Source organism: Grampus griseus (assembly GCF_964374135.1).
Source record: "Grampus griseus genome assembly, chromosome: 10".
NCBI classification, from domain to species: Eukaryota; Metazoa; Chordata; class Mammalia; order Artiodactyla; family Delphinidae; genus Grampus; species Grampus griseus.
Window position 1 is genome coordinate 100480504 of NC_139004.1, and position 15351 is coordinate 100495854.

Sequence of the window (15351 nt, forward strand, 5' to 3'; positions counted from 1 at the left end):
GTTCAGTGGAGAGGAGGCCAAAGGAAGCGAGGGGGGCCATGGCCAGAAAGGCCTGCCGAGCCGCCTGTTGAGACGGCTCAGAGAGCCACCTCCCTCTAAGGTAAAGTGGTACATTCACTCCATTCCATTAATCATTGCATATAATACTCGATAAACATCTGTGAATGAAGAAAGCAACCTGACTCCATTCATGCTAAAATATGCATAACTCTCAGCCTTTACCCTGCATGTTAGAAATCTTAGTTTTCCTCAGTCTAGGGTTCTTGGTGCATGGACAAGCTTTGAAGGTCTGCAGACCCCCTGCAATCACAGGAAATGTTTTACATGCATGTGTATCAGTTCATATTTCTGGGAAGAGGGTCTATAGCTTTCACCAGATTCTCAACGAGAAAATGTGTCCCCTTGTGCCACTCACACACCCCGAGGTTGGGACCCAGCTGCCCACATTCTCATGAATACCGCCAGACCTCAGCTGCAGATCAACCCGAGCATGTGCCAGGTGGGGTATGTGCAGTGCGGGTTAGACTCCAAATACAGGGATCTTGGGGGCAAAGTATGCAAGAACCACAGTACTTACCCATTGAGCCTGGGACAGAAGGACAAAGACACCCCCCCCCCCAGGATGGAGGGTCTCCTATCACCTTCTCTCGGCTAGAGATGAATTGTTCTGTGTCTCCAATCTCTTCCCACCTGGGACAGCCTCGAAGGCAGGAACTGCTGCTGCACCCCCAGCCCGCACTGACACGTAATCACAGATAGTCGGGTTCAGTACGTACTGGTTGATCAGGACTGAATTTGAGGCTTGACTCTTGGTACTTCTTCTCTGACCTGAACAAACTCTTAATATCCCAGAGGACCCGTCACCAGACTTCTCTGACCAAATGAAAAGCCAAAGGAAACACTCTGGCTTTGTCAAAGCCTGGAGTTCTCTGGGCTGAGCTGCTGGGGAGAAAGGGAAGCACCAAATAAAAGGATACTAAACGAAGAAGGACCCATCATAGAAGGTGTAATGCAACTTGATGGCCTTCTTGGGTGCCTTCCATTCCTGAGAATACCGGTCCAAGTGAAGATGATGGGCAGGAGGTTGGTGAGGGGTGGGAGTGGAAGTCTGAGCACCTGGAGGGTGCGGATGGTGGGAACTTGGGATCTGAGCAACCCCTTTGGGGGTAGACATAGATGAGGGGGCATCTTTGCCCTGTAGTTGCGTAAGATCATGGGTAGAAGATATTCCTCCCTTTCCACGATACCCTTTCGGCTTCTCTGCAGGGAAGGAGACCAACATATTTTCTAGCCACTTGCCTCTCACTCACCAGACTCTCTACAGCCCCTCCCCAGCTCCCCAGACTCCCATTCCATTTCCCTGTCCCCAAAGTATCTGTCCCTACCCTAACCCCTCGTCCTTATAGGTAATGTTTTTAGGAAGAACTGGGAAGGTCCCCATACCCCTTTGAGACCGGCCCTGGCCTGATTTCCACCTTTTGCACAGGAGTGGGGACCCATGGAGTGGAGCTGCGTGTGGAACGGGGTGGCAGAGCTGGAGGCTTTGATCACCTCTCAATCCTGAGCTTACAAAGGAAGACAGCTTCCTTCTGGAATGTCACAGTAAGGAGCAAACTGGGTGGCTGCCCTCTACACATATTCTACGACTGCAGTGACAGTGGCCTGTGAGCCCCAGGACACATATATGCTTAGATGTAACTAGGTTTGAAATCCTTTATGGCCCATGGTCCGGGCCTTTGGAGGAACGCAGATTCACTTGCTCGGACTTGTGGGACACACAAAATCATAAATACCATTAATCACCCATGTCAGTGTTTTTTGTTTTGAGAGCTGTTCCTTTTTTTCTAAGAGAACATCTGACAAATTATGTCAAGAAATAAACATTCTTAACTGTAAGGGTGTGTAAACTTTAAGAAGCCATGCAAAGGGGTCTCACTGGTGAGGAGGCAAAGAACATTGCCCTGGGACAGGCCCATTGAGCTGTGGGACCTCAGACAATGCCTTACCATGTGCTTGGGGTACCTCAGTTTCCTCATCTGTAAAACGGGAATAAACCTGCCTTCCTCATAAGGTCATAGTAGGACTGAAAATGACTGTGATTGTGGAAGGACTAGGGACCTGTGTGTGAGGGACAACTATCACCCTGTCACTGTGGCTGGGGGCACGGGGTAGCCAACATGTCCGTGATCCCCCTCCACGCACACACAGGCTGTGCCCTCCTCTCCCATACACCCCCAACCACTAAGGTGCTCACACAAGGCGACACATCTCCTGCAGCTTCTCCCGTGCTTCAGGGCAGGGGTCGCTGAACTCGATAACCTCAGAGGCAGAGGTTCCCGCTCCTCGTTGTGGGGATGTCAAGACTACTTCTTCCAAATTTGGGGGTTTGCCTGTAGCTGGAGATGAACAGGTTAGGGAGGGTTTTAGAAAATGGTTTCTCAAGATGTCATGTTCACCTGGGGTGAGGGGGCGGGAAGAGCAGGACAGCTGCATCCCTTGAGAATCAAAATAACTGTGGGAATCATTTATGCTTCCAGGGATAAGCATCCCCAGCAGGTCACTGATGAAACAGAGGCGGCGCTCTGTGAGTCAACCGAGTGTGTGTCAGGAACACTCATGCAGAGTGGTGAATCCAGCCACATTTCCCCAAGGGCGGCCTGGTCCTGGGTAGAGACAGCACACACATGGCTGTGGTGGATGCAGAAGGGATTCCCTTGTGACACTTCTGACTTAAGACAAAAAGTCCCAGCTCCATCTCAATGGCTCAATGGCTCAAGGGCTTCAACACTTCTCTGATGCTGGCTTACCTCGGCCTTCGGCAGAGGGCAGAGTATATCAACTGAGACTCAAGACTGTGATGTTTTGCGGGCTTTTGTGTGTGCTTGTGGTAAAATACGTATAACAAAAATTTACCGACTTAAATTTTAAGAGGCAAGTTCAGTGGTATTAAATACATTCACAGTGTTGTGCAACCGTTATCACCATCTATTCCCATAACTCTTTTTATCTTATAAAATTGAAACTCTGTAACAATACCCCCCATTCTCCCCTACCCCCAGCCCCTGGCAACTGCCAATCTACTTTCTATCTTTATGATTTTGACTACTCTAAGTACCTCCTATAAGTGGAATCATACAGTATTTGTCTTTTTTGTGACTGGTTTGTTTCATGTAGCATAATGTCCTCATGTTTCACCCATGTTATAACATATTGCAGAATTCCCTTCCTTTTTAAGGCTACATAATATTCCATTATAGGTATAGACCAAATCTTTCTTTTCAATTTTTTAAAATATTTATTTATTTGGCTGTGCCAGGTCTTGGTTGTGGCACTCGGGATCTTCATTGCGGCATGCGGGATCTTTTAGTTGAGGCATGTGGGATCTCGTTCCCTGAACAGGGTTCGAACCAGGGCCCCCTGCATTGGCAGCATGGAGTCAACCACTGGACCACCAGAGAAGTTCCAATGATTGAGTTTTATATGTTGAACCATGCTTGCATTCCAGGAATAAATCCTGTTTAGTGTCATGTTGTATAATCCTTTTATTATGCTGCCGAATTCTGTTTGCTAATATTTTGCTAAGGAATTTTGCATCAATGTTCATCAGGTATATTAGTCTGTAGTCTTCTTCTAGTGTCTTTGGCTCCAATATCAGGGCAATACTGGCCTCACAGAATGAGTTGGGAAGTGTTCCCTCTTCAATTTTGGGGAAAAATTTTAGAACAATTGGCATTAATTCTTCTTTAAATGTTTGGGAGAATTCATCACTGAAGTTATCAGGTCCAGGGATTTTCTTTGTTGGGAGATTTTTGATAACTGATTCAATCTCTTACTATTTATAGGTCTAGTTCAAATTTTCTATTTCTTCATGATTTAGACTAAGTAGGTTTTGTGTTTTAGGAACCTGTCCACTTCATGTAGGTTATCCAATTTGTTGGCATACAGTTAGTTGTTCATAGTACTCTCTGATAATCCCTTTTATTTCTGTAGAATCAGTAGTTGTGTCCCATTTTCAATTCTGATTTTAGGAATTTGAGTCTCCTTTCTTTTTTTCTTAGTCCATCTAGCTAAAGATTTGTCAATTGTGTTGATCTTTCTGAAGCATCAACTTTTGGTTTCATTGATTTTCTGTTGTTTTTATATTGTCTATTTAGTTTATCTCTGCTCTAACCTTTATTTCCTTCCTTCTCTAGCTTTGGGTTTAGTTTAAAGTTCCTTAAGTTGTAAAGTTAGGTTGTTTACTTGAGATCTTTCTTGCCTTTTAATGTAAGCATTAATAGCTATAAATTTTCCCCTTAGCGTTGCTTTCATTGTACCCCATAAGTTTTGGTATGCTGTTTTCATTTTCTTTTTTTTTGCAGTACATGGGCCTCTCCCTGTTGTGGCCTCTCCCGTTGCGGAGCACAGGCTCTGGACACGCAGGCTCAGCGGCCATGGCTCACGGGCCTAGCCACTCCACAGCATGTGGGATCTTCCCAGACCGGGGCACGAACCTGTGTCCCCTGCATCGGCAGGTGGACTCTCAACCACTGTGCCACCAGGGAAGCCCGCTGTTTTCATTTTCATTTGTCTCTAGTATTTTATAGTTTTCCTTGTAATTTCTTCTTTGATCCATTGATTAGGTGTGTGTTATTTAATTTCCACAATTTTGTAAACGTTCCAGTTTTCCTTCTGTTACTGATTTCTAACTTCATCCCATTGTGGTAAGATAAGATACTTTGAGTGAAATCTATTTCTTTTAATCTACTGAGACTTAATTTGTGGCCTAACATATGATCTATCCTAGAAATGTCCCATGTACACTTGAAAAGAATGTGCACTGTTTTTGTTGTTTTGTTTGTGTTCTGCATGTGTCTGTTAGATCTAGTTGATTTATTGTGTTGTTTTTTATTTTCTTACTTCTGTCTGTTATTCTATCCATTATTGTGAGTGGGTTATTGATGTCTCCCACTATTACTGTAGAACTACTTGTCTTCAACTGGTCAGGTTTTGCTTCATATATTTTGACAGCCTGTCATTAGGTGCATAAATGTTTATAACTGTTGTATCTTCTTACTGTATTGAAATTTTATTATTATAGAATGTCCTTCTTTGTCTCTTGTAATCTTTTTAAATTTAAAGTCTATTTTATCTGATATTAGTATAGTCACCCCTGCTCTCCTTTGGTTACTATTTGCATGGAATATCTTTTTCCATATTTTCACATTCAAACCCAATTGTGTCTCTGGATCTCAAGTGAGTCTCTTATAGCGTATAGTTGGATCATGAGTTGCTATTCATTCTCCCAATCTCAGTCTTTTGATTACAAAATTTAGCCAATTTACATTTAAAGGAATTACTGATAAGGAGGGACTTGCTTCTGTTACTGTGTTTATTTTCTATATGCCTTATTAGAGTTTTTGTTCTTCATATCCTGCATTACTGTCTTAATTTGTTTTAATTTTTTGTAGTGAAATTTTACAATTTCTCATTTCCTTTTCTGTATATTGTAGTTATTTTCTTTGTGGTTACCATGGGGATTACAACTTCAATAACGTACAAAACTTCAATAACGTACAAAAACTCTCCTCCTTTACAGCATCATCCCCATCACTGTCAGTTGTTAATGTCCTAAAAATTACATCTTTTTATATCGTATGTCCCAAAACATAAATTAACATTTCTTTTAAATCTTTCAAATTATGTAGAAACTAAGATTTGGAGCTACAAACCAAAGTTAACAGTAATACTGGCTTTTACACTAATTTTTTTCTTTAAATATATTAGTCTCTTAAATCATGTAGAAAAACAAAAAGTGCAGTTACAAACTGCTGTTATAATAATACTAGCTTTTATTCTTTCCTATGTATTACCTTTATTGAGGTCTTTATTTCTCCATATAGCTTTGTGGTTCTCTCTAGTGTCCTTTCATTTCACCTTGCAGGACTCCCTTCAGCACTTCCTGCAGCACAGATTTAGTTGTCATGAACTGCCTCAGGTTTTGTATGTCTTAATTTCTTGCTCAGTTTTGAAGCACAGTTTTCCTGAATTCAGGATTGATTCTTAGCTGACAGGTTTTTTCTTTAAGCATTTTGAATGTATTTGCCCTGTACCTTGTATCCTCCAAATTCTGATGAGAAACCTGCTAATGATCTTATTGAAATTCATTGTATGTGAGGATTCACTTCTCTCTTACTGCTTTCAAGATTCTCTTTTCGTCTTTGTCTTTTGAAAGTTTGACGATTAATGTGTCTTGGTGTGGGTTTCTCTGAGTTCATCTTTCTGGGAGCCTGCTGAGTTTCTCTGACGTTTATATTCATGTCTTGCATCAAATTTGGGAAAATTTCAGCCATTATTTCTTAAATATTCTCTCTGCCTCTTTTGATCTCTCTTCCTCTTCTGGGACTCCCACATGCATATGCCACTTGATGGTGTCCCACAGTTCCCTTAGGCTCTGTTCATTTTTCTTCAATCTCTTTTCTTTCTGTTCTTCAGACTCAATAATTTCCATTGTCCTGTCTTCGAGCTGATTCTTTCTTCTGCCTGCTCAAATCTGTGGTGGCAACGTTTTGTGCTTATTTCCATTATTTTCACAGTTATCCCCCATGGCAAGTCTTAGGTGGTATGAGGATATGATGACATAAAATTGTGGAGGTGATCATCCATGGCTGAATTTCCAGAAGCATCTATTCAGGTCCTGCCTGCTTCTGAGCCTCTGCTGCCTACTCAGCTGGAGCCACATGATCTTCCTTGATATATGTAGGCTCATCTTCACCTTGGACTCAAAAATAAAATGAGTCTTCAGGCCAGGGGCATTGCTTAGGCTCCAACTGAGCCCTGAAGGCCTCAGAATGGAGACTTTCTCACTGTCAGCCTCGAGGTTTCTGGTTGCTGCTTGGGTACCATGTCTGATATCTGTCACCTTCAGTGGTTCCTGGTCCCTTTCCTGACTCCTCCAGCCATGAGACCAGAGACTTGACCCTGAGGCCCACCTACCTGCTGGCTGACCTCCTGGAACATCTGCTGGCTTGAGCATCCATTTCTGGCCTGCCTCTAGTTGCTTTGGGTCCCCAAGTATGACAACCAGGAACCACTGTTGACAGATTTCTCTCAATTCTCTGCCTGTAAAGTTGGGCTGTGCTCCAGAAATAGCTGTTGTCTGCTCAGGGAGTAGGTCCAACTCCTGGAGCCTGTCTGCTCCAAGTCTGCATGACCCTAGAACTGCAAAGGGGGCCAGCTGGCAAGGTGTGACAGCACGTGTACATGGAACAGATAGCAGAGGTCCCAAACCCAAAGTGACTTAAAACCACAACGACTCTACAATATGTTCTTTAAGCTAGGGTACTTTGGAGTGAAAGTGGGTATAATTAATAGTTATGCCAGGACAACAGCATAAACTGGGACTTTCCTGGGCAAGCTAGGACACACGGTTACTTATAAACTATTAGGGAAGGTTAACCACCCATCCTAGCACACATGTGTGAAAATAATTTCTAAACAGTATCAGGAACCTATAAAAAATGCAGCAGCGTTGAACATCCTAGTGAGAATGATGCAACATCATGGGGTAATCACATCCTTGGGTGGCAGAGGAAAACAGCCACATAGACAAAGAGACCAACAGACATGTAACTTTTGTTTTGGAACAACCTTACTCAAGGCATCACCCCTGAGGTCATTAGGAAGAAAAATCATGAAATCACTGGGTGTCCTGAGGATACTTTGTTTCCCCTCAAAGTGACTGCATTGATTTAGGGCCAGCTCAGGAGGAGATATGATAAACCAGGAGCATATAAAGAGGGATGCTGGAAGTGATGCTCACAGTGACAGAAAATGTGTCATGAGAGGTAAAGGAACAGGGGAAACAAGAGTCTGAGGATGTCACCTCCATCAGGGAAGGTGTTCCTTGTCTTAAAATCCACACATGTACCCACAGCATTCAGAACAGTGACTGGGGCTTCCCTGGTGGTGCAGTGGTTGAGAGTCCGCCTGCCGATGCAGGGGACACGGGTTCGTGCCCCGGTCCAGGAAGATCCCACATGCCGCGGAGCGGCTGGGCCCATGAGCCATGGCCGCTGAGCCTGTGCGTCTGGAGCCTGTGCTCCGCAACGGGAGAGGCCACAACAGTGAGAGGCCCGTGTACCAAAAAAAAGAACAGTGACTGACAACTAGCAATTGTTCAATAAACATTTGTTCACTGACTGAAAGGCTACAGGATCAACTTGATACGGAGAGTGAGGCCTGGAAGAAGGCAAATCTCATAGCAACCCGAGGTGGGCTCAGGAATAAAATCCAAGCTTCTCAACTTCTAGCCTTACCTCCAGTGTCTGTGGGAATCACTGGACAGTCTTTGAGCATCCCAAACTTCTGTGGATCCTCCCACCACCACTTTGCGAATACAGTCCCTCCCCTACCCCACCACTCTACCACCACAGCCTTGGGGGCCCTGGAAGTTCCACGAGAGAAAGTTCCTTCTCTGCCCTCTCCAGCCCCAACTCATCTCTCCTCCAAGCTCTGGCTGCACAGTCACTGCTACCCTGTTTGGTCTCACCTGCCACCAGTTCTTTCCTTTAAGCCTTTCCTTCTGCTCTGTGTTTTCTGCAATAGAATAGAAATGGCCTCTATGTCTGTTTTCTGCCCACATAAACTGACCCAGCTGGGGACACACGGTTAGGCTTGGTATCCAAATACGTCCGTTCAGGTACTGGTTCCCCCACTTGCTGGGTGAGTATGGGTAACATAGGTCTCTCTCTGAGAAGAGGGGGTGAGTATGGGATAACATAGGAGGTGGAAGATGTGGGTTTGCTAGGGGTGTTGCCCCAGGTGAGAGGAACCGCATTAACAGAAATGGAGCACTTGTAAACATTCAAACGATGAGACTGCAAAGTGGAGTGACTTGGTTGAGATATGTCACCTTTTATGGGACAGAATCTGTCAATAGCTGCTGGGTCTCCGGCCAGGGCAGCTATATATCCTTCCTATCAGAAAACCAAATCAAATCATCTCATCAACCTACACAGGAAATCTTCTATCCCCCTCCCCATCCCACCCCCACCACCAAAGGTAGGTCAAAAGGTCTTGCTGGGAATCACTGTTACCTGTTTTTTCTTGACTTCCCTTCCGGTTGAGAGGGAAAAGCTCAGACAGCCAGTAGAGGACTCGTAGACAAGCTGGTAAGGTGAGTTCACTCCCATGGCTGGGATGTTTGTGGAAGAATCTGGAGTGGAACAGATGGGATTCTGCTTTCAATTTTTTTATTTTAATTTTTTTAATCAAAAGTATAATAATGAAGTTTTTGTCCTAGTTGTATGGTAGACCAGATATTCTAAAGTGCCCTGTTGTTACAAAACAACCAATTTCTGGAAGAAAAAGATTTTTTAATGCTGGAGAAGGCTCAGAGTAATTAAGAGAAATCTTTAAAGTTCTCTTCTACGGTGTTCTCCCAGTTCTCACGACTCTCCTGGTTCTGGCTCTGCTTGGCTCTGTCTTGCTACCCACCAACTGGCCCTCCCGATTTACCCCCTCCTCCTGGGTGCTGCCTCTCTCTACCTTGGCATCATTTCCACAAACTCCCCCTTTCAACACCTCACACTGTTCTCATGGCCAACGTCTCAACCTGGGCTCAGCAAAGCTGGAGGGATAGGAGGACAAAATGGAGAACGGAGAGGGGTGAAAGGATGATTCTTGGGGGTGGTCTCAGGAAGGAGCTGAGTTGCAAAGCTGACCGTTGGCTGCCACCTTTTCACGGCGCATTCTTGTAGACCTGTCTGGGGTGGGTGCAGTGGATACATACACACATGCCCAGGCCAGACCCTTCCAGGCCTAGAAAAATGAGCCAGGATCCGGTGAGCCAGACTTCGCTGACTTACTGGACATGGACTCCAGCGTGGCCTTCATCTTCAGGGTGAGGAGCTCGGTCAATAGGTGGATAGACTGCCTCCGGAACCTGTGCAGGGTCTCCTGGCTGGATGGCCCCGTTGGCCGTGGGTAGGAGAGTGTGTGGAGAATTTGGCCGGCCCAGTGGAAGCGGGCAGCATCGGCAGTGGTAGCACTGGCGGAGGTGGCTTGTTCTGGACAGGGGCCTGCACAGGGGCCGGTTCCATAAGCACCACGGGCGGGGCTCCAATGCTGATTTCCAGGCCCAGGATCTCAGAAGGGGTAGGGATCATGGGGTCAGTGATCAGCTCCTCCCAGGTAAACTCAAAGATGTTTCTGATGCCCTTGGGTACAGAAATGCCTGCACCCTGGCAGACGATGAGCAGCCTGGAGATGCGGGCCAGCACCTTGGGGTCCATGGCGGTGTATTGCTGGTATAGTTCTCGGTTAGTCTTGATGTCATTCATGGTCCTAGAGCACGCATACTACTAGGTAATACTGTCCATCTCAGACAAGAAGGACCTTCAGCTGTGAGGAGGCAGACACCCTGAGAGCTGAATGAGAGCCAAAGTTCTCACCTAAGGTGAGGCCTTGGGGACAGATGGAATGGAAGTGCTGAAATGGCCCTTACAGGTCATTAAGCCAGGGCATCCTATGCGGGAGGATAAATAATTGGTCACTCTCTCCCACAAAGGGATGCCCCCCCGTCACCCCACTTCCCTTCCTGGGGATGCGTCAGAGACCACGTTAGTGAGTCACTTTGGGAGGGGCCTGGGGATGAGCAGGTTCCCCAAACAGACCCTGGGCTGGAGTAAGGAAAAGGACGGGGAAGGGAAAAATGTTCCATCGCACCTTTTGTAGTCAGAGATCTGAGGGTGGAAGATCTGCTTGTGGTCTCTCAATAAAAACCTGCAAAAACAAAAAGATGTTTCATTGGTTCCTTCTGGGGGTAGGTGATGTGGATGGAAGCTCCTGGTTGCAACACAAGGATGGGCCTGGATTCAACATGTACATCCAAGGGCGAATGGGAAAGGAGGATGATGAATTTTTTTAGTCCAACGACTAATATCGTTTACCACATCTCCTCAAATCTAGAACTTCTGACAACTCCTGCTACCGCAGCCTTCCAGTCATCAGTTCTACCTGACAACCACTCCCCATGACAACCATCCTGACAACCACTCCCCATGACGTCCATGGCCCTCTTCTCCTGCCAGACAATCCTCATTCTTTCACTCTTCAAACTGTGTCCTCTGGAGCCACCCCAAATTTGCCATTCCAGAACTGCACCCCTGGTGCATACCCTCAGCATTTACAGTGCGGCTGCCCTGGTGTGAAAAGGCTATTATCTTTCTGGTTTCACTGATGAGGAATCGAAGGCTTATAGAGACAGAGCTCTTGGTCACCAGTTGCCTGCCTGCAGACTCTTGGCATAGAGACCTTTCCAAAGACAACACGACTTCCTCACGGGCTTCCAACTGAACTGCCCATCCACCAGCAAAAAAATCTCCTAGGAACAAGAGTCCCACAGAGCAACCCCTTCAGACATTCTGCTGGTTTGCAGATAACCTGGCTTTCTACATCTATTTGCTAACTCCCTGGCATCTCTATTCCTCAGCTTTGGAGACTCAGAAAAATAGGTTCATTTTTGAAATGATAAGTCTACAGAACAAAGAGACCACTCAGAATCTTGGTCATCTGGGCAACCAGCCAGAAGGATCTGACCCTGACCATGCAGGGCAGATCTGTTTTAAAGCCAGGATTCAAATGAAGAGAAGACGAATACAATCCTTTAAATGTTAACTGGTTTGAGGAACCCCACTCCACCCCCTACCAGTTCCTTTCTTGTGAGGTTAATTTTGAAGATATGCCTTACAAACAGATAAAAGCTGGGTTTTAAAACAGCTTTATTGAGATGTAATTCACATACCATACAATTCACCCTTTTTAAAGTGTACAATGGTTTTTAGTATAGTCACAGTTGTGCAACCATCACCACTACCTAATTTTAGAACATTTTTATCACCCCCCCAAAAAAACCCATTAGTACTCACTCTCCATTCCTCCTCCCCCCAGGCAACGACTAATCTGCTGTGTGCCTCTATATATCTGCCCGTTCTGGACATTTCATATAAATGGAATCACACACTATGTGGTCTTTTGTGACTGGCTTCTTTTACCATCATGTTTTTGAGGTTCATCCAAGTTACAGCATGTATCAGTACTTCACTCATATACTTCATTATATGGAAAGACCACCATTTGTTGATCCATTCAGTATTGTTTGGACACTTCGGTTGTTTCCACTTTTTGGCTATTACGATGGAACATTCAGGTACAAGTTTTTCTGTGAATGGATGCTTTCATTCTCTTGGGTTGATACCCAGGAATAGAATTGCTGGGTCGTATGATAACTCAATGTTTAACATTTTCGGGAACTACCAGGCTGGTTTCCAAAGTAGCTGCACCATTCTACAGTTCTTTTTACAAAACCTGTAATGTATGAGGTTTTAAATTTCTCCATGTCCTTGTCAACACTTGTTATTATGTCTTTTTGATTTTAGTGCCATCCTAGAGGGTGTGAAGTGGTACTTCATTGTGTTTTTGATTTGCACTTCCCTAACGACTAATGATGTTGAGCACCTTTTCACGTGTTTATTGGCCACTTTTCCACTTTTATATCTTCTTTGGAGAAAAGTCTTTTCAGATTGAACAACTGTTTTTTTTTTGAAAAGAAATGTCATTTTAAATTAAACGCACAAATAACCTCTATTTGTTACCATGTATTTATCTCTGCAAAACTCAGCTAGAGGTGACCACGTGACTCCATTCTGGCCTATGAGATGCAGGTGGAGCTGTTGGGTGGGATCCTGGATATCTTTTCAAGAAGTCTGTCTGCATGGAGAGAACACTTTTTCTTTACTCACTGCCCTTCTCTTTCTTCTTGTCTGGAATAGATGAGATGGCTGTAACTCTGGCAGCCATATGGAGCCATGAGGTTACCTTGAGGAGGGAAGCCATGCATGAAAGGTGGCAGAGCAGAGGCACAGAGCCTGGACTCCTGCTGACATTGTGGCACCCACACACCGGCACTTAACCACCTGCCTCCAAATTTGTTTCACCTGAGAGAACGAACCCCTCATCTCTTTAAGTCCCTTTATTCAGATCTCTGTTCCTGCAGCCAAATGTGATTCCTGACAGACAACCAGCCGTGTGGGAACAGCATCACTCCCTCCTTTCCATATATCTAATTTTCATTGTCACTCGTCCATTTTTCCATCACTGAGACACAGGCCTTGCCCTCAAGTAGCTCAATGTTCAACAGGCAAAACAGACTTACAAAATTGATATAAGGGTCACATTGCCCAAAAAATGTACAAAGGCCATGAAAACCCAAAGCCAAAAGTCTAAAGGAAGCTGCACTGAAGGCTGTCATAGAAGATGAATAAGAAGTCACCAGGCAGGTAGGAGGGAGAAGGCATTCTTGGTAAAAAGAAGAGTATGTGCAAAGGAACAGAGACATTTAAAGCATGGCAGGTTCAGGGAACCACAAAACACATCAGTATGGTTGGGGCCTTGGGGCTCTATGGGAAAGTAGCAGACAAAGCTGGGAAAGTGTCTAGAATCAAATCGTGAAGGGCCTTGCATGCCATGCCAAAGAATTTGCATGCTATGTAATCATATACTCAGTGAAAGTACTCAATGTATCATCTTGAATTGCTAGTTGCATCTCATGTGGTCTCTGCAAACAGAGGGCAAGCATCACGTCTTCTCCCCCTTTTACAGCCTCCACGACACTAAGACACCAAGTAAGCTGCCACATGCCAGAAAGTGAAAAATACTTATAGCATGAAAATCCGACAGATAGCCCAATAGGCCCATGTAGATGGCTATAAACAAAGTTTCAATTAACAATTCCCACAAAGAAATAAAAAGAGCGTGGAAGAAGTTTATAAAGGATATGAAAAATGACGACTCTCATTCCAACATCTTCAAAGTTTTGCGGGCTGTCTCCTCTTGAGGGCAGGACAGAGATGAGGGGAGGAGTGCACACGCACACAGGCTACTATGCCAAGTCTGAGTGCTCTCTGCCAGGCAGAGGGAAATCCAGAAAAGGCAGTGTCACCGGGCGGCTAAGAACTCAGGCCATGTGACCTCGAGCCTCGCACTAGTGGACACTAGGCCCTGCCTCCCAGGACTGTAAGGACTAAATGAGGGCATATGTGTTAAGGATTGGCACAATGCCTAAAAGAGGTAAGTGCTCAATGAATGCTAAGCAGAAAAAGATAACCATTTGAAGTGGTTGAAGAAGGCTGTGCAATGGAAATGACAGAAACTGGTTCAGAAGTAGGTGACTAGTGAACAAGGACAGGAAGAACACTCCAGGTGATGAGAACAGTGCTTGCTCAGGTTGGAGGCTCTAAATTGCCTGGCAAGTTTGGGGAACTGCAAGTAACTTGAGGATGCTACATGTTACTTGGGGGGGCGGTGGGATGTGTGGGAGGGGTGGGCAGCAGCCTGCTGAGAGGAGCTGGTGTAAACCGCTGAACCCTGACTTCATCTTGCAGATGGGAAACCACAGGACTGCTAGCAGAGGTGGCATCTATATTGTAGGGCGCTCCTCCCACGGGCCAGCAGTGTGGTGGGAAGGAGTGTGAGAAATACGACTGCAGTGGGATTAGCCAAGGAGGAGAGCTGTACCCACAGCACCCTAATTTCTGCCTACAGTAAAAAAGCAATTTCCAGCCCATGCACCTGAAAGAGTACTTCAAAAGGCACAGACCCAGCAAACTCCCAGGGGTACACCGTGGGGTGCAAGCAGAACAAGGGTGAAAAGTGGGAAAGTTCTAAACAGGCTTTGGGAAAATCAAGGGCACCCAACGAAGAAGGAAGCTGAGGGGGAAATTCAGGCATGGCTTTGAAAAAGAGAAAAGGGCATGCTTCCTTCTCGTACTGGCACTGATTCAAGAATCCATTTTTGGGTAGAAGTTGTATCCAGCTGTATATTTAAAACCAAAATTAAACTGTGCTCCCTCAAGTAATCTGGTCCTGATTTTCTTTGCTATTTTCTCTAGTCTCCGGCTCTCTCTGGTTTTAACCAGAACGCTTTTGGTAAGGACAGTGAGCAGGCCAGATGTAACCATGTGACTGCCATCTGTGAGTAAGTGCAGCTTCAGGCTGGGACAGGCAAGAGAACAAGCCCGCACCTGATGCACGAAAGACATGGAAATGGAATTAGAAAAACTAATAGACGCTGTCCTCTCCATTCAATATATAAAGAACGTTCTGGACAGATGCTTGAATTCTCTAGCAGATGAGAGGAAGAAGGGCTGAGCTATGGAGAGGAGTGGATCTGAGAGGAAGGAGAGGGGGGGTCATGTGCATACGATCAAGCTTAACTGCCTGCTGCCCAGCAAGGTTTGCTCTCGAGACTGCAACCTCAGTCACCGCTCTTCCTCGAGTTGAATCCACTTGCAAACCACCTGCATCCTCCAC

The 15351-nt window shown here is 45.4% G+C and overlaps 1 protein-coding gene across 1 annotated transcript in view; it reads right to left on the minus strand.

The window, feature by feature from the left end:
* Positions 1-10322, minus strand: part of LOC309828299 (uncharacterized protein C3orf20) — a gene marked incomplete at both ends in the record, with an annotated part of 32892 nt that extends 22570 nt beyond the window's left edge. The window contains 8 exon segments of the mRNA XM_082663543.1: positions 978-1176; positions 1179-1214; positions 1217-1260; positions 2255-2390; positions 9078-9086; positions 9089-9196; positions 9849-9947; positions 9950-10322. Coding sequence (XP_082519669.1) covers positions 978-1176; positions 1179-1214; positions 1217-1260; positions 2255-2390; positions 9078-9086; positions 9089-9196; positions 9849-9947; positions 9950-10322 — 1004 coding nt within the window.
* Between the last annotated feature and the right edge of the window lie 5029 nt (positions 10323-15351).